This window comes from Diaphorina citri, unplaced genomic scaffold, assembly GCF_000475195.1.
Source record: "Diaphorina citri unplaced genomic scaffold, Diaci psyllid genome assembly version 1.1 scaffold2360, whole genome shotgun sequence".
NCBI lineage: Eukaryota > Metazoa > Arthropoda > Insecta > Hemiptera > Psyllidae > Diaphorina > Diaphorina citri.
Window position 1 is genome coordinate 18,170 of NW_007379784.1, and position 19,297 is coordinate 37,466.

Consider the following 19,297-nt stretch of genomic DNA (forward strand, 5'->3'; position numbering starts at 1 on the left):
GAAAAGTTCATTCGCCCAAAGAGTTTGAAGATGTTGACACACTTAAGCATGTAGAGACTTATCCCCAGATCTTCAGTGTTTCGGGTAGGATTAACAAGGTTTATTCCAGCAACTTCCTACTCTAAAATGATCCATTGGACTCGTGAAATTGAAAAGTTCATTCACCCAAAGAGTTTGAAGATGTTGACACACTTAAGCATGTACAGACTTATCCCCAGATCTTCAGTGTTTCGGGTAGGATTAACAAGGTTTATTCCAGCAACTTCCTACTCTAAAATGATCCATTGGACTCATTTTCCAATCAAGTATTTTTTTTTTAGATATGATAGGACCTTTTCAAGGTCTATTTACAGAGTGTTTATAATTATAAGACATAAGTATACTTAAAATCTAAATACTAAATAGTATACGAGAGCTTCTTTAGAAACTGCTGGGGTAAAGGGACTTTTCATATTCGGGCAGGATAAACAAGGTTTAGGCTCGTCTCACATTGGTTTAGTTTGGTTTTTCAGGCGACTACGCTGTATTAAAAGTCGCACGACTACTCATTTATCATCCATATTCCATTGGACTCATTTTTAAATCAAGTATACAAGAGCTTTTTTAGAAACTGTTGGGATAAAGGGACTTTCGGGCAGGATAAAGAATGTTTATCCCAACATCTTCCAACTCCAAATGATCTACTGCATTAGCCCGGATTTGTCACCAAACTGGTTGACCGGATCTTTGTTACGAACCTTATAAGGTTAAGCTTTAGGCCAGGTACTCACGGTGAGACGGTATGACAGACCTAGGCCTGTGAGACCGCGGTCTGTCAGACAGTCTTAGCGTGAGTGGCCGGTACTAGATTTGCACATTTTTTTTCTTTTTAATTATGATTAGTAATTTTATTTATTTAATTTTCCTTTTTTGGTGCTTTAATGCTAGGGTTTAGTACCAACTTGGGATTGAGATGGAACGAGGATTTCCCTAAATACCCATGCAGGTGAACATTGGATTGAACTCAATCCTGAGACACCACGGTGGTAAAACTCGACCTAACAGTGATAAACAGGTCGTTCGCGCCGATTCCAAAATTATGTTTTTGTGTCCAGGTTCAACTTGTTCAAAAAGCACAGCAGGGATTTTCAACTAAGCTAACTAGGCTGGCTCAACTTCTTCAACAAAAGCACAGCAGGGATTTCACGCTCTCGACATCGTCTGGCAGAGCGGGAGGTGTTGATTTATATCTAACTACAGTCACCGGCTGGAACTTTAGAGTTTTGATTCGTTGACATTATTTTTAAATAAAACAACAAAGGACAATAATGTGGCAAAGTGGTCTCACATTGGTTTAGTTTGGTTTTTCAGGCGACTACGCTGTATTAAAAGTCGCACGACTACGCTTACAATATGGGACGGGGCTTATCCCAACAGCTTATCATTTATCATCCATTGGACTCATTTTCCAATCAAGTATACAAGAGCTTTTTTAGAAACTGCTGGGATAAAGGGACTTTCGGGTAGGATAAAGAAGGTTTATCCCAACATCTTCCAACTCCAAATGATCTACTGCATTAGCCCGGATTTGTCACCAAACTGGTTGACCGGATCTTTGTTACGAAACGGGCCGGTTCTTGGCATTAATGTTGATAATTATCCCAGTATTAAGACTTTATTTACTCGGAATCCAAGCAACAAGGTTTGTGCATATTTCTTCGGGAAAGTTATTCCTATGCTTCATTTCCTGACAGTGACTATATTAGAATAGATCAGGGGTTCCCAAAGTGGAAATGAGAGGCTGGGCCGCGGGCATAAACCGCGGACCACTACTGAATTTCATAACTCACAGACCACTTGAAGAAATTATCAAGTAAACTACCAACTATACATAATTACATACATATGTTAAGACCATTACTTTTCGTCCTATAGGACAACGAAAACAAATCTTCTTGACCACTATACACCACCAAGGAAGATTCTGATTGTATTCGTGGGGTTTTTTTACTTTTATAATTTCTGATCACAGAACTTTGGGATTGGACATTATCTTTATTCGCAACAACCATACCTCTGGGTCTTTTCCAGGCTTCATAAATTACCCAGATTCTGTTATGTAGAATTTGGAAGAACTTTATACATAATCTATTTCAAATTCTAGACACAAACAATCCAAAACAGTAGACACCTAGATTATTTTGTCAAAGATATGACTGACAAAGTCCTCTAATTCTGATCATCCCAGAACTCCTGAACTCACGCCTGATGGCTCAATCATTCAATAAAATTCTAGTAGATTTATAAAATGGTTATTTTTTTTTTACCTTTATAATTTCTGATCACAGAACTTTGGGATTGGACATTATCTTTATTCGCAACAACCTTTAATACCTCTTGGTCTTTTCCAGGCTTCATAAATTACCCAGATTCTGTTATGTAGAATTTTGAAGACCTTTATACATAATTTCAAATTCTAGACACAAACAATCCAAAACAGTAGACACCTAAGTAGATTATTTTGTCAAAGATATGACTGACAAAGCCCTCTAATTCTGATCATCCCAGAACTCCTGAACTCACGCCTGATGGCTCAATCATTCAATAAAATTCTAGTAGATTTACAAAATGGTTAAATCTATTACTTCACAGCTTCACACCAGTAAGAGATTCATTTACTCAGAGACTCATTACTAGCATTAGATCTAGGAGGTAAAATGGTTAAATCTATTACTTCACAGCTTCACACCAGTAAGAGATTCATTTAATACTCAGAGACTCATTACTAGCATTAGATCTAGGAGGATCACCTGTTCCGTAGAGCTGATGGCTGATGTACTTTCTATCTTCAATATGAAGGTAATTGTTGTGGTTGTGTAAGATATTCTTTATCCTGGAAGATGTCCAGTGTTTCCCAAGCCGTCTTTGACTCTTATGGCCGCGACTCACTCTAAGATTGTCTGACAGACAAGCAGTCTCGCAGACCTAGGTATCTGAGTCACCCAATCATATAGGTCTGTCACCCGCCTTAGGGACTTTTCAGTCCTATGCTTCAATTATAAAGTCGATCTAAAAAAAAAGAGATTCTTTATCCTGGAAGATGTGCAGTGTTTCCCAAGCCGTCTTTGACTCTTATGGCCGCGACTCACTCTAAGATTGTCTGACAGGCAAGCAGTCTCGCAGACCTAGGTATGTGAGTCACCCAATCATATAGGTCTGTCACCCGCCTTAGGGACTTTTCAGTCCTATGCTTCAATTATAAAGTCGATCTAAAAAAAAAAGATTTTTTTTTAAGGGGTTTGACAGAGGGAACTGTAACTGCCTATGGTCTTATCGTCCCGAAATCGAAGAGAGTAGGAAGACAGGATAGGAGAAAGTCAGCCGTTCCGAGAACGAACATTATCCCATCAGGATATAATTCGCCCCGGGTGGGAATCGAACCCGCGGCCTAGCGCTTACGAGGCAGACGCACTACCAACTGAGCTAACTAGGCTGGCTAGAAGAAGAAGAAATCGTCAACTGTACCTTGTACCTACAAAATGATGTCAATTTCTTTGTTGCCTTTTACTATTTTTTAGTGAAGCAAGTAACACGCTGAGAATCGCTGCTTGTGATGTCTTTGGAATTGGTGGCGTTAAACTCCAGCAGCATTCTTTATTCGGTTGTAAAAAGCGTTCTTTACATTGTGTTACCATTTCCAATTACACTTTTACAGTGGTGTTATTTAACGCATTTTGTTTATGACCTGTTGAATGCTCAGATGGGCGTTTATTTGAATCTCATCTCTGCTTATGTAACACCACACGGATGAGCCATTTGGTGCAACTTCAATCAATGAGTGATCATCTTTTGGAGTTCGGTTTCGGTATGAAGTCATTAGCATCACAGTTATACTGCTGCTCTTGTGTGACTTATCTTGACAATACCCAGAAGTTTTAAGAAAAGTAAAAAGCATTTTTTTTTTTTCGAAAGAAAGCATTATGAAAGCTCACTGAATCACTAGTATTTTTTGGAGAAAAAATGGACAACATGTCCAAATATGTCTAATCTACAGAAATTACTACAGAAATAATGATGTTATCAAATTCATCATTTTCCTGTTATAATGCTTCTTGCCAAAATATCCCGTTTTGAAAAAAAAAAAAATGTTTAATAATGTTTAATTATTCATCTACTGATACCGTATTTTCATTGATATCTAACTATTCTAGCTATTGGAACCAATCTATCTGTCTAGTTATGGATTTGTGATGTCTTTGGAATTGGTGGCGTTAAACTCCAGCAGCATTCTTTATTCGGTTGTAAAAAGCGTTCTTTACATTGTGTTACCATTTCCAATTACACTTTTACAGTGGTGTTATTTAACGCATTTTGTTTATGACCTGTTGAATGCTCAGATGGGCGTTTATTTGAATCTCATCTCTGCTTATGTAACACCACACGGATGAGCCATTTGGTGCAACTTCAATCAATGAGTGATCATCTTTTGGAGTTAAGTATGAAGGGGTGATTGCTTTGGGCTGACATTTGGTTTTGGCAACAGATTTTACGAGTGGATGCCCTTCGCACTCAACCTTTAAGAACGAACCCTATATGTTCAGGATAAAATCCACCGCGGGCGAGAATCGAACCCGCTCACACTTAAAGTGATCACACGATCTGCCTAATTCCTAATGCACCGTATAATCTACATCGTTTTCTATTTCTACAATATTAAATCAATATGTTTCGTTTAGAGTCAGATTAGTTCGTGATTAGAAAACTAGAAACTAGTAGAACTGTAGTAAAACAGCCAAAAACTACCTGAGAGGTACTTGCACTAAATCTTGGCCTTACTCAACTATTTTCCATAAAAATGGTCCGTATATCTACTTACGTATACCCATAGAGTTTTCTACATAGCTATACTCTACACAATATTATCTACTTACTTATAACTATACCAATAGAGTTTTCCATATTTAATGAATCCCAGAGATGTCTTCGTGATAAAAAAATAAACGGAGAGAAAATTAGACCTGATACCGGATGATGGTCCAATTATACAGGGTGATCTGAATAATGTATGGACCAAAATAACACTCGCGATAGATAAATAGTATATTAATTAACTTTTAATTAGTTAATTAACTTTTAATTAGTGAACTACAGAACTCACAAGGGAAGGGTCCCACTGCGGCTCCTAAAAGCCTGCTCGGGTTCAGATTGTTGCGGGAGCAAAGGGACAGTCTCATTCTGGCAGTATAAACAGGGTATATTCTATTCTATTCTATTTTGGAACGATAAGACCTTAATAGTTACATTTCCCTCTAGCGAACCCTTTAAAAAGAATAAAAAAGTACTAGCATTTGCTATTGTGTTGCTCACCTGACTCGATGTGCCCTTCTCTCCCTCAGGTACAAGGCAAGGGTCCCCAGTGTCGGCCCTGTGCGTGGACCCCTCAGGCCGCCGTACTAGCAGGTGTAAAAAAGTACTAGCATTTGCTATTGTGTTGCTAACCTGACTCGATGTGCTCTTCTCTCCCTCAGGTACAAGGCAAGGGTCCCCAGTGTCGGCCCTGTGCGTGGACCCCTCAGGCCGCCTAATGGTCTCCGGGCATGAGGACTCGTCCTGTGTTCTATACGACATACGCGGCTCCCGGCCTCTGCAAACATTCAAACCGCACACGGCCGACGTGCGAAGTATCCACCTTGACCACTACACCACCGAGGCAGGTTTACTAACAGGTGTAAAAAAGTACTAGCGTTTTGCTATTGTGTTGCTCACCTGACTCGATGTGCTCTTCTCTCCCTCAGGTACAAGGCAAGGGTCCCCAGTGTCGGCCCTGTGCGTCGACCCCTCAGGCCGCCTAATGGTCTCCGGACACGAGGACTCGTCCTGTGTTCTATACGACATACGCGGCTCCCGGCCTCTGCAAACATTCAAACCGCACACGGCCGACGTGCGAAGTATCCGCTTCTCTCCCTCGGCCTACTATCTGCTGACTGGGGGCTACGACAATAAACTGGTGCTGACTGATCTGCAAGGTAAGTAGTTTACAAACCGCTAGGTCGCAGGTTCGATACCCGCCCGGGACGGATTTTATCCTGATGGGATAATGTTCGGTCTCGGATCGCCTCGGTTTCTCCTATCCTGCTTTCTTTCTCTCTTCGCTTTAGGAACGATGAGACCTTAGCGGTTACAGTTCTCCCTATCAAACCTCTTTAAAAAAAAGTTGCCATTACTAGTGTTAATATTTTATGTATTGAGCTTCTTCACAAAGGTCTTCGATATTATATCCAATTGAATATTGTCAAAGCCGTTCCGAGAACGAACATTTTCCGTTCAGGATAAAATCCGCCCCGGGCGTTAATCGAAGTAGTTCACTGAAAAAGAGTTGGTCTTTTTTACATCTCACTCACTCTTTGCACATCTCTAGTTCATATTACAAAATAAAAAATATACCAGATGAGTCAATTCGTGAAAACACGATGCTAAAAACACTACATGTGGTATGTGGTGCTCTAAATGTTTCTGTGAGTTGTACATGAACATGATTTGGTAGTCTTTGCACATCTCTAGTTCATATTACAAAATAAAAAAGATACCAGATGAGCTAATTCGTGAAAACACGATGCTAAAAACACTACATGTGGTATTGGTATGTAGTGCTCTAAATGTTTCTGTGAGTTGTACATGAACATGATTTGGTTCCATTGCATAATACCATTAGATGTATGGTACATACATAGCCTACTTGGTCCTAGATAATAGTTCAGTCACCTATCAGATGTACTGGTTTGTACATGTCACAGTTGTCATTTTAAAAGTTGAAAAGTAATTAGGTTCTTACTGAACTACTATTATTAACGTTCATATACATATGTACCTACCTAGGTAAAAAAAAAATAGTGCCCAAAAAAATTGCATATAATATCAAAATGCTATGTTAGATTTAAAAATTTGAATAGACTACACTACAACACAGATAGAAGTTCTTGTAACAATCGTCATATCATCAGATGTAATAAAAATTAGAGCACCATGATACAGCAGAAAATAAACAGTTGATTTGTAACATGTGTTAATGACACATATGGGTTAATGATGTAACACCTGTTGTAAGTTGGTCCTTAGACTCCTTAGTAAAAATCCAGCGTTTAATATCCTGGTTCATTTCAAGGTTCTTACTTTTTTTAAAGGGATTTGATAAAAGGATCTGTAAGAAGGAAGCTCTTATCGTCCCAAAAGCGAGTAGATAAGGAGGACAGAATAGGAGAATGCCAGCCGTTCTGAGAACGAATCGTATTTCTTCTTCTTTTTCTTCGCCCTTTCCCGTGTACAGACGGGGTCGGCGTTTTTCGTCAGCCTCTCAATCATCCCTAACTAAGGTGATTGCTTTGGGCTGACATTTGGTTTTGGCAACAAATTTTACGAGTGGATGCCCTTCGCACTCAACCTTTGAGAACGAACCCTTTTTTGTTCAGGATAAAATCCACCGCGGGCGAGAATCGAACCCGCTCACACTTAAAGTGATCACACGATCTACCTAATTCCTAATGCACCGTAAAATCTACATCGTTTTCTATTTCTACAATATTAAATCAATATGTTTCGTATAGAGTCATCAGATTAGTTCGTGATTAGAAAACAAGAAACTAGTAGAACTGTAGTAAAGCAGCCAAAAAGTACCTGAGAGGTACTTGCACTAAATCTTGGCCTTACTCAACTATTTTCCATAAAAATGGTCCGTATATCTACTTACGTATACCAATAGAGTTTTCTACATACCTATACTCTACATAATATTATCTACTTACTTATAACTATACTAATAGAGTTTTCCATATTTAATGAATCCCAGAGATGTCTTCGTGATAAAAAATAAACGGAGAGAAAATTAGACCTGATACCGGATGACGGTCCAATTTTCTCCATGTGTTAGCTAAATTTTATCAAAATTAGACAATGTAAAAGAAATAACTTATACTCTTCACTGGGTTATTAACCCAGTGAAGAGTATAAGTTATTGTTATGGAACTTCACAAAGTTACCGAGTCTTCCATCAAGATATATTGTATGAATGCCTTGTAATTAGTAAAGTATGCAATGTGCAACACGATACATTTTGTGGAGATGTCATAATCACTGTTACGGAGTTATCACGAACAGTCAACTAACTAAATGCTAAAGAAGCCAGCCTATCTTGGAGGGTAGCACGCCTGCCTTGTAAGTGCTAGGTGGCGAGTTGAATTCCCGCCCAGGGCGGATTTTATCCTGATGGGATAATGTTCGTTCTCGGAACGGCTGGCTTTCTCCTATCCGGTCCTCCTTCTCTTCCATTTTGGAACGATAAGACCTTAATTCCCTAATAGTTAGAGTTACCTCTAGAAAACCTAGTTAAAAAGAAAAAAAAAGTAATAATAATAATAATAAGTATATCTACTTACGTATACCAATAGAGTTTTCTACATACCTATACTCTACATAATATTATCTACTTACTTATAACTATACTAATAGAGTTTTCCATATTTAATGAATCCCAGAGATGTCTTCGTGATAAAAAATAAACGGAGAGAAAATTAGACCTGATACCGGATGACGGTCCAATTATACAGGGTGATCCGAATAATGTGGTCCGTAAAAATAATACTCGCGATAGTTAAATAGTATACTAATTAACTTTTAATTAGTGAACTATAGAACTCTCAAAGAAAGGGTCCCACTGCGGCTCCTAAAAGCCTGCTCGGGTTCAGATTGTGATGAGATATTTCTTCAATGAAAAACATTTTTATCTTGATAGTTTTAACGTCATTATTATTATTATTATTATTATTATTATTATTATTATTATTATTATTATTATTATTATGACAGAGGGAACTGTAACTGCTTACAGGATAGGGAGAAAGCAGCCGGTCCGAGAACGAACATTATCCCATCAGGATAAAATCCGCCCCGGGCGGGAATCGAACTCGCGGCTAGCGCTTACCCAAGGCAGACGCACTTACCGGGACTAAGCTAACTAGGCTGGCGCCCAGGTTTTTATGACGGGCATTATTTACCCTCCAGTTGGCAACAAGTCAACCTGGCCTATTCACATCTAACCTCACTCAGCCTGAATGGTGGCCGGGAGAAGCCAGCAACGCGCTATTGCCAGATGGTCACCTATGGCAGTGGTTCTCAAACTTTTTTTGGCCGCGGAGCACCAGCAACTGCTGTAATACTCTACGGAGACCCCCCCCCCCCAACCCTTTAGGAATTTTTAAAAATAATTCGGAAATGTTCACTAGGTCCGTACGGCTTGTTCCAATTTGAGAACCACTGACCTATGGGGATTCCAAGCACAACCAACGCAACGTTGCTCAACTTCAGTGAACCTAAAGGCATATGATCGACATTTTACCCCTAACAGATAAGGTTCGTTCTTGGAACGATTGGCTCTCTCCTATCTAGTCCTCCTTCTCTTCGATTTCGGGACGATAAGATCCCCGTTGTTACAGTTTCCTCTATCATTTTTTTTTTTTTTTTTTTTTTTTTAGGTAAATAGTTATTTTATTTTAGGTAGGTAAATTACTATTATTATTTTTTTAATTTATTTTAATTAGGTAAATAGGTATGCGTGCTAATCAGCTGCTCTGGATTTCTACCGCGGACATCCTGTACAATATTCGGTACGATATTTTCACTAATTTAATTGTCCACGTCAAATTATAATAAATCAGAGCGGACCATCTTACTGACCTACTCTCTGTTATAGCATGGCCAAGGCTACATACCATGCTACACAGATCATAGCATGACCAAGGCAAGATAGCATGCTAAATAGCTAAGGTACTAACGAGAGATCATTATTGTTTTAAACATGAGACGTGACATCAGATGCAAACACTGTGCTATCTGATATTAACATTATTAACCTGTGGCAGTGGCCTATTCCATGAACCACTTCACAGACTCCACTTTCCTCACTGGAGGAAACGTTTTACTCCACGTGTAAAAAATATGGACAAACGGTTCAACGTTTGTCCAAACGGTTCAACGTTTGTCCATATTTTCTGTCCATACATGCCTCGGTGGCGTAGTGGTCAAGACGCTCGTCTGGTAATCAGGAGGGCGTGGGTTCGATCCCAGCCGAGGTATGGAATTTTATCCTCATCTGATATTAACCTGTGGCAGTGGCCTATTCCATGAACCACTTCACAGACTCCACTTTCCTCACTGGAGGAAACGTTTTACTCCACGTATAATATGGACAAACGGTTCAACGTTTGTCCATATTTTCTGTCCATTTTCTGTCCATACATGCCTCGGTGGCGTAGTGGTCAAGACGCTCGCCTGGTAATCAGGAGGGCGTGGGTTCGATCCCAGCCGAGGTATGGAATTTTATCCTCATTTATTTGAGAATTTGACCACATAATAATGGAGCTCTAAGGGTTAGGTGGTAGAGAACGCCTAAGGCGTTAACCTCGCCTAGTGTTTGCCTTCCACTCAAGAGCCTATTATTATTATTATTATTTGGGGCCCTAAAACTGATATTTCCACCCACTTTCCACTTGTTTTGAAAAGAAAATTTGGACCGATTGCAATACTGTCCATCTGTCCACGCGTAGTTTAGGTTCCCTGAGAAATGAGGAGTGCATACTCAGAGTCCTTTGTAGAATAGGACTCAGGCCCACGTTCCATTAAAAAGCCCTTCGTATTTCGCACTTCTAATTTGACCACATAATAATGGAGCTCTAAGGGTTAGGTGGTAGAGAACGCCCAAGGCGTTAACCTCGCCTAGTGGTTGCCTTCCACTCGAGAGTCTATTATTATTATTTTTTGGGGCCTAAAACTGATATTTCCACCCATTTTCCACTTCTTTTGAAAAGAAAATTTGGACCGATTGCAATACTGTCTATCTGTCCACGCGTAGTTTAGGTTCCCTGAGAAATGAGGAGTGCATACTCACGAGTCCTTTGTAGAATGGGACTCAGGCCCACGTTCCATTAAAAAGCCCTTTGTATTTCGCACTTCGTTAAAGTTATGATTTATTTTTTATGCCGTAATATTACACAAGAAAAACCTTTGAAAAGCTGCTTTCCCTGGGACCTAGGGTTCAAACCCGCAAACTAGGGTTCCTTTTCTTTGATTTTCATCATTTAGCTCGTACCAGAGACAGACTCTTGGAAGGGATGGTGTTGTAGATTATAAGCTACTAGTGAATTAAAATGGGAAATTATAATTATGATACCAGACTGCGGACTGTGCATTTTATGCTTGCAAAATCGTGGAATTCTGGGGATTGTACCTTTTTTTTAAATGCCAGTCCGCGGAGTCATAATTTCAACGATTTAACCCAACTTTGCACATAACGATATCTTTTTTTTTTTTTTTTTTCAAAAAGCAGTTTTTACTATCCAAAAAAAGCGTAGTTTTTTAAAAATTAATTTTTGGATGATTAAAAACTCCTTTTTGGATCAATAATTTTTTCCCCATTGGTGACATCTCTCATTAAGTCATTGGTAAAACCTACGCCATGAATGAGTTGTAAAAAATAACTATTCAGTGGACGATTCAGTCAGTGAGTCTGATTCTAAAACATGAAGCTCCAATAAGGCAGGATCTGACTCATTAAATGAGTTGTTTACTAAAGACTAGTTCTTTTTTAATAACTCACTCTAGGTGAATTTCACGAAAATATTTTTCAAGCCCCTAGAAAAGGCTTATTAAGCTAACAGTCTGTTAATAGGTTTAACAGGACTAATAAACCAACAGCCTGTTAAGTTCCATATGATTTGTATGGGCTTAACAGGACTGTTAATCTAACGATCTGTTAGAGGCTAAAAACGAGGTTGGTGGAACCCACCCTCACTCTTCAACACATCTTTAGTAAAGAGAACAGTCCTTCGTGGTACCCCCTGCACGCGACCCAATATACCAAAAAAAATTAATTCAAATTCATTATAATATTATTGTTATTTGTTAATTTTATTCCCCAGTTTAATTTTACAATTTTTCCCCGACTTTTTTTCTTCTCTCTAAATGTGAACTTATATTTTTCCCCCATTTTTTTAATGTGATCAATGTATTTTTTATTTGTACGACGTTTATTTTTATTTTTTATAATTTTTTGATATAAATTTATTTTAATCTTTAACAAATTTCGAAGCTCCATTTTGTAGAAACTTTCGGCATGTTTTGTGAACCAATTCAGTGTCTAACATTTTTGGTTCATGAAACATGCCTCCGTGGATTGAAATGTCCTTTCGTCGGTTGTATTTCGTAGGAACTCTCTCTCTCAAGTGACTCCATTTTCAGTAGGAATTTTTGTTTAGTAGAAGTTAGCTCGTACCAGGGACAGACTCTTGGAAGGGATGGTGTTGTAGATTATAAGCTACTCTTCTTCTTCTTCTTCTAAACAGGGTTTAGAAGAAAAATTAAAATAGGAAATTATATGATACCAGACTGCGGACTGTGCATTTTATGCTTGCAAAATCGTGGAATTCTGGGGATTGTGCTTTTTTGAATGCCAGTCCGCGGAGTCATAATTTCAACGATTTAACCCAACTTTGCACATGAAGATATCTTTAAAAAAAAAAAAAAAAAACCCTAATAGGAATTTTCCTGCGCGCCCTAACAGGGCTGTCAAGTTCACAGGCAGTTTGGGGCTAAAAAGAAGTTTGGTGAAACTCGCCCTAAGGTCAATTTTGTGGAGGTGCTGAGCTAAGGTAACCGTGCAAGATCGTCAAAGTATTCAAGTCCCAAGACAGATGTTGTAGTGGGTGGCCTAACGTCACAATTTTGGCCAAAAGCTGCATTTATTCAGGAAAGCACCAAATTTGGTATGGAGCTCCCTAGACACTGATGTATACTCGTAAGTCCCATGGAAAGTTCCTGTGGGATTTGAGTAACCTCAATGTATTCAGCTCTAAATCAATTAGTAGTAAATGTCAGATGTTACCCACCAGGAATTTTCCTGCGCGCCCTAACAGGGCTGTCAAGTTCACAGGCAGTTTGGGGCTAAAGACTGATGTATACTCGTAAGTCCCATGAAAAGTTCCTGTGGGATTTGAGTAACCTCAATGTATTCAGCTCTAAATCAGTTAGTAGTAAATGTCAGATGTTACCCACCAAGAATTTTCCTGCGCGCCCTAACAGGGCTGTCAAGTTCACAGGCAGTTTGGGGCTAAAAAGAAGTTTGGTGAAACTCGCCCTAAGGTCAATTTTGTGGAGGTGCTGAGCTAAGGTAACCGTGCAAGATCGTCAAGAAAGTATTCAAGTCCCAAGACAGATGTTGTGTTAATTGGCATTTTTACAATAACACCGTTCTTTTTTTTACCATTTTAATTTTTTTTTATATTCCTACTTATCAATGTTCACCATTTTAATTCAACGAGTTTCCATGTCGAGCTCAGATGTGAAGAGAATTTTCGACTACCACGCACTATGAGGGTTAATTGTGTCCGGGGACATAATGTGATGTTTAAGCTAAATCAATTTAGTTAACGTCAAATAATATTTGCTGTCCGGAAAAAAAAAAATAGAAATAATAGCGAGTTTTTGCAACCAAAATTAGCGTCTTAAACTCTTTAACGTTATTTGACGGAAAGACGAAAACTCGTTTCTGCATTAATTGGCATTTTTACAATAACACCGTTCTTTTTTTTACCATTTTAATTTTTTTTTTATATATTCCTACTTATCAATGTTCACCATTTTAATTCAACGAGTTTCCATGTCAAGCTCAGATGTGAAGAGAATTTTTGACTACCACGCACTAAGGGTGGTAATTCTTGTGTCCGGGGACATAATGTGATGTTTAAGCTAAATCAATTCAGTTAACGTCAAATAATATTTGCTGTCCGGAGAAAAAAACTAGAAATAATAGCGAGTTTTTGCAACCAAAATTAGCGTCTTAAACTCTTTAACGTTATTTGACGGAAAGACGAAAACTCGTTTCTGCACAACGAGTTTCCATGTCAAGCTCAGATGTGAAGAGAATATTTTGACTACCACGCACTATGAGGGTTAATTCTTGTGTCCGGGGCACTCCGGGGACATAATGTGTGATGTTTAAGCTAAATCAATTCAGTTAACGTCAAATAATATACGCTGTCCGGAGAAAAAACTAGAAATAATAGCGAGTTTTTGCAACCAAAATTAGCGTCTTAAACTGTTTAACGTTATTTGACGGAAAGACGAAAACTCGTTTCTGCACATGCGCAGAACCGTGTTTTGGTCAACTTACGTTTCAATTCTCGTCACGTATGTAAGTTAGTAGTACAAAAACTCTCTAATATTGCACTTTTGAGTGGAAGGTAACCAGGCAATGTTAACGCCGGATGCGTTCTCTACCACGTAACCCTTAGAGCTCTGTGGTCAAATCCTCAACTAAAACACAGTAAAATCCCATGCTTCCTTGTGCCCTTCTGTTTGAGAGGGGAACGACCACTATTCCAGGCGTTCTCTACCACGTAATCCTTAGACCTCTGTGGTCAAATCCTCAACTAAAACACAGTAAAATCCCATGCTTCCTTGTGCCCTTCTGTTTGAGAGGGGAACGACCACTATTCCACTGAGACAAGTTATTCTCTTGGTCTTGAGAGGTAATGGAAAGTAATGACTGTTAATATTGAGAGTCCATAGAAAGTATTGATTCTATTGGTAAATCATCTGGGCCTGACATAAAAACTCTTCTGTGTATAATTTTGATAACTTTACATTTTACATATTATAAATAAAAAAAAATATTATTATTCGGGCCTAATAATATGAAACATGTGTTCTTTTTTCCCCTTTTTCTGTAAATTCTGTTCAACTGTGCCCTAAATCACCAAAGTATGGAAAAGTATCTTACAAGTGTAATAGCCAATGGAAAAGCAGAATTTTGAATTTGGACGAATCATATCGAAATATGGAATTGTAAATACTTTTCCATACTTTGGTGATTTAGGGCACATGTAGTACCTATAGATTTGGCAACTCTGTACTTGGAGACAGTTTTTTTTAATCAGACAATCTGAATTCTCCTTCCTGAGCACCTCAGCCGACAAGACTGCAACCCTGTGGGCGCTTCCCCCGGTGTAAACCAGGGAGTCCGCCTCTATATTCCACGAGGTGACTGTCTCCGGACTAGAGATGGGTGAAGAGTGATGGTGGGTTTCACCAATGATTAATGAGAGATTTCACTAATGGGAGAATTTTCAATGATCAAAAAGCAGTTTTTACTATCAAAAAAAAAGAGTAGTTTTTTAAAAATTAATTTTTGGATGATTTAAAACTCCTTTTTGGATCAATAATTTTTTTCCCCATTGGTGACATCTCTCATTAAGTCATTGGTAAAACCTACCATGAATGAGTTGTAAAAAATAACTATTCAGTGGACAATTCAGTCAGTGAGTCTGATCCTAAAACATGAAACTCCAATAAGGCAGGATCTGACTCATTAAATGAGTTGTTTACTAAAGACTAGGTTCTTTTTTAATAACTCACTCTGGGTGAACTTCACGAAAATATTTTCCAAGCCCCTAGAAAAGGCTTGTTAAGCTAACAGTCTGTTAAGTTTAAGTGATCTGTATAGGCTTAACAGGACTGTTAAACTAACAGGCTGTTAAGTTCCATATAATTTGTATAGGTTTAACAGGACTAATAAACCAACAGCCTGTTGAGTTCCATGTGATTTGTATGGGCTCAACAGTACTGTTAATCTAACGGGCTGTTTGGGGCTAAAAACGAGGTTGGTGGAACCCACCCTCACTCTTCAACACATCTTTAGTAAAGAGAACAGTCCTTCGTGGTACCCCCTGCACGCGACCCAATATACCAAAAAAAATTAATTCAAATTCATTATAATATTATTGTTATTTGTTAATTTTATTCCCCAGTTTAATTTTACAATTTTTCCCCGACTTTTTTTCTTCTCTCTAAATGTGAACTTATATTTTTCTCTCACTTCTACAATACCTCTATGTAAATGTACCTAAACTTTATATAATCTCAATGTTGTATAATGTGTAGAATCTGCCCCTCTGACATACCCTAGCAGGGTGTCGCAAGCATCCGAACATACCACCCAGGGGTCTATTTCATGAAGCAATTAGAACAAAGAAATTGTGTAGCAGGATTATATTACCCACTTTTCTTCCTACAAGGAAAGTAAAAAACACCAACAATGACAACATCAAAGTTATTATTGCCAGTCTAGTTAGCTTAGTTGGTAGTGCGTCTGCCTTGTAAGCGCTAGGTAAGAGCTAGAGACTTGAAATTTGGTATGTAGATGTCAAATGTGACAAGGATGCGACACGAAACTTTTGGTTGTGATAGGTGCTGCGGTTGGCGGTATTTTGACCGTTTTTTTGGCGGTTTTCAGCTATACCGACTAAACGGTTAGAGATATTGTAAAAGTTTGGCTATAAGAACAAGAACACCCAAAATAAGCACCATTCAATAGGATAAGGAAAGTCGTGTGATGTTCACACCAGATTTTTAAAAGTTAAGAACAAGAACACCCAAAATAAGCACCATTCAATAGGATAAGGAAAGTCGTGTGATGTTCACACCAGATTTTTTGACAGAGGGAACTGTAAATGCTAAAGGTGACCGGCCGTCGCGTCGTGTCGATCGACGGCCTTCGACTATGTGTGGACACAACTTAAGGTCTTATCGTCCCGAAAACGAAGAGAAGAGGACATTACAACCTACCTCGGTGGTGTAGTGGTCAAGGCGCTCGCCTGGTAAACAGGAGGGCGTGGGTTCAATCCCAGCCGAGGTATGGAATTTTATCCTCAATATAATTTGAGAATTTGACCACAATAATAGTAGTAGCCTACTGCTGGAGTGAAGGGACTTTTCAGTCCTATGCGAGCAGTATAAATAAGCACTATTCTTATTATTATTTATTTTTAAAAAAAATGCCAGTCCGCGGAGTCATAATTTCAACGATTTAACCCAACTTTGCACACGAAGATATCTTTAAAAAAAACGCCTATAATGTACTCCACTTTCCCTTTGCTGTCCCTCTGGTCATATTGTTGCATGGAGCTTAACCCTTTTCAATTAATATTCAATAACTCAATATAATATCGCTATGTGATTAGGTTTAACTCGACGCTATTATTAACTGTATTTATTTTGTTTTAGCATGAGGAATATTATAAATATAACCTTTTTTAAACCATTTTATGATAGAGGGTTTAGTTCTAAAAGGTGTATTTTCCTCTCTGGAAACATTCGAAAATGGAACCGATTCCCGATAGTACGCCATCTTGGATTTCCTATGGTTTAAAATACAGGCGCTATTTCCCTTGCTAAATAAAATAGCAAAGGTTGAGTGCGAAGGGCATCCACTCGTAAAATTTTTGTAGCCAAAAACCAAATGTCAGCCCAAAGCAATATAAATAGCATGAGGAATATTATAAATATAACCTTTTTTTACCCATTTTACGATAGAGGGTTTAGTTCTGGAAACCCTAGCTAGGGCTGATTGAGAGGCTGACGAAAAACGCCGACCCCGTCTGAACACGGGAAAAGGCGAAGAAAAAGTACAGGCGCTATTTCAGTTTCCAAAATGGTTTCCGTTTCGGAAAGGGAAATACACCTAAACCCTCCATCTATATCTACCACAATGTGCACACTCTCACTTCTACAATACCTCTATGTAAATGTACCTAAACTTTATATAATCTCAATGTTGTATAATGTGTAGAATCTGCCCCTCTGACATACCCTAGCAGGGTGTCGCAAGCATCCGAACATACCACCCAGGGGTCTATTTCATGAAGCAATTAGAACAAAGAAATTATGTAGCTGGATTATATTACCCACTTTTCTTCCTAAAAGGGAAGTAAAAAACACCAACAATGACAACATCAAAACTATTATTGCCAGCCTAGTTAGCTTAGTTGGTAGTGCGTCTGCCTTGTAAGCGCTAGGTAAGAGCTAGAGACTTGAAATTTGGTATGTAGATGTCAAATGTGACAAGGATGCGACACGAAACTTTTGGTTGTGATAGGTGCTGCGGTTGGCGGTTTTTGACCGTTTTCCCTCTGACATACCCTAGCAGGGTGTCGCAAGCATCCGAACATACCACCCAGGGGTCTATTTCATGAAGCAATTAGAACAAAGAAATTGTGTAGCAGGATTATATTACCCACTTTTCTTCCTACAAGGAAAGTAAAAAACACCAACAATGACAACATCAAAGTTATTATTGCCAGTCTAGTTAGCTTAGTTGGTAGTGCGTCTGCCTTGTAAGCGCTAGGTAAGAGCTAGAGACTTGAGTGGAACACTGGTCTCTATTTTGCTCTGTCCAATTTTGTTATATTTTGTAAATACGCCCCTCTATATCTGCTTACACAGAATGATTCAGCATGGTATGTAATGGTTCAATACAAGTACTTGAGTGGTGATGGGCAGAACCGATTATTTTTCCGGTATGACGTAATTTTTGCTTCTTGAAATACACCCCTGGGCCCTGTTTCACGATCCACTCTGCACTCCTCATATTTCACTCCACCCTCAAGGGAAAAAAGGTCGTACCGTTTGTCAATATTTTCAGCGCTTGGAGCATAAAACAAGGAGTGCGAAATCTTTCGTGGAACACTGGTCTCTATTTTGCTCTGTCCAATTTTGTTATATTTTGTAAATACGCCCCTCTATATCTGCTTACACAGAATGATTCAGCATGGTATGTAATGGTTCAATACAAGTACTTGAGTGGTGATGGGCAGAACCGATTATTTTTCCAGTTACTGTCGATTATTTTCATTCAATCCCCCTTAGAGAAATCTGATCGTTAAGGAAAAGAAAAGAGAAAAGGCTAAAAAAAAAAACGCTCCCTAGAGACTGATGTATACTCGTAAGTCCCATGAAAAGTTCCTGTGGGATTTGAGTAATGTATTCAGCTCTAAACCAGTTAGTAGTAAATGTCAGATGTTACCCACCAGGAATTTTCCTGCGCGCCCTAACAGGGCTGTCAAGTTCACAGGCAGTTTGGGGCGAAAAAGAAGGTTGGTGAAACTCGCCCTAAGGTCAATTTTGTGGAGGTGCTGAGCTAAGGTAACCGTGCAAGATCGTCAAGAAAGTATTCAAGTCCCAAGACAGATGTTGTGTTAATTGGCATTTTTACAATAACACCGTTCTTTTTTTTACCATTTTAATTTTTTTTTATATTCCTACTTATCAATGTTCACCATTTTAATTCAACGAGTTTCCATGTCGAGCTCAGATGTGAAGAGAATTTTCGACTACCACGCACTATGAGGGTTAATTGTGTCCGGGGACATAATGTGATGTTTAAGCTAAATCAATTTAGTTAACGTCAAATAATATTTGCTGTCCGGAAAAAAAAAAA

At 38.7% G+C, this 19,297-nt stretch overlaps 2 protein-coding genes and 1 long non-coding RNA gene across 3 annotated transcripts in view; 2 read left to right on the plus strand and 1 right to left on the minus strand.

Moving 5' to 3' along the window:
• Nucleotides 1-2,832: 2,832 nt before the first annotated feature.
• LOC103518794 (WD repeat-containing protein 47-like) lies at nucleotides 2,833-8,699 on the plus strand. Its single transcript, XM_017447939.2, has 5 exons — nucleotides 2,833-2,838; nucleotides 5,376-5,439; nucleotides 5,508-5,693; nucleotides 5,775-6,005; nucleotides 8,680-8,699. Exons 1-5 carry the CDS (start codon nucleotides 2,833-2,835, stop codon nucleotides 8,697-8,699), a joined length of 507 nt encoding a protein of 168 aa, XP_017303428.2.
• A 5,474-nt stretch (nucleotides 8,700-14,173) lies between these two features.
• Nucleotides 14,174-14,712, minus strand: LOC113471379. The gene is made up of 2 exons (XR_003394103.1): nucleotides 14,434-14,712; nucleotides 14,174-14,317 (listed from the first exon to the last, which is right to left on the minus strand). It is a non-coding gene; the product is annotated as an uncharacterized LOC113471379 (long non-coding RNA).
• Nucleotides 14,713-18,618: 3,906 nt separating this feature from the next.
• Nucleotides 18,619-19,297, plus strand: part of LOC103518795 (WD repeat-containing protein 47-like) — a gene marked incomplete at its 3' end in the record, with an annotated part of 11,189 nt that continues 10,510 nt past the window's right edge. The window contains exon 1 of the mRNA XM_008483881.1: nucleotides 18,619-18,631. Within this exon, the coding sequence (XP_008482103.1) occupies nucleotides 18,619-18,631 (13 nt within the window). The remainder of the gene's footprint in view (nucleotides 18,632-19,297) is intronic.

Bases quoted from the DNA above. Each gene is read 5' to 3' on its own strand.
- LOC103518794 (XM_017447939.2), top strand. The intron at 5,440-5,507 runs GTGTAAAAAAGT...TCTCTCCCTCAG, and splicing joins TCAGGCCGCCGTACTAGCAG to GTACAAGGCAAGGGTCCCCA. The intron at 5,694-5,774 runs GTTTACTAACAG...TCTCTCCCTCAG, and splicing joins CCACTACACCACCGAGGCAG to GTACAAGGCAAGGGTCCCCA.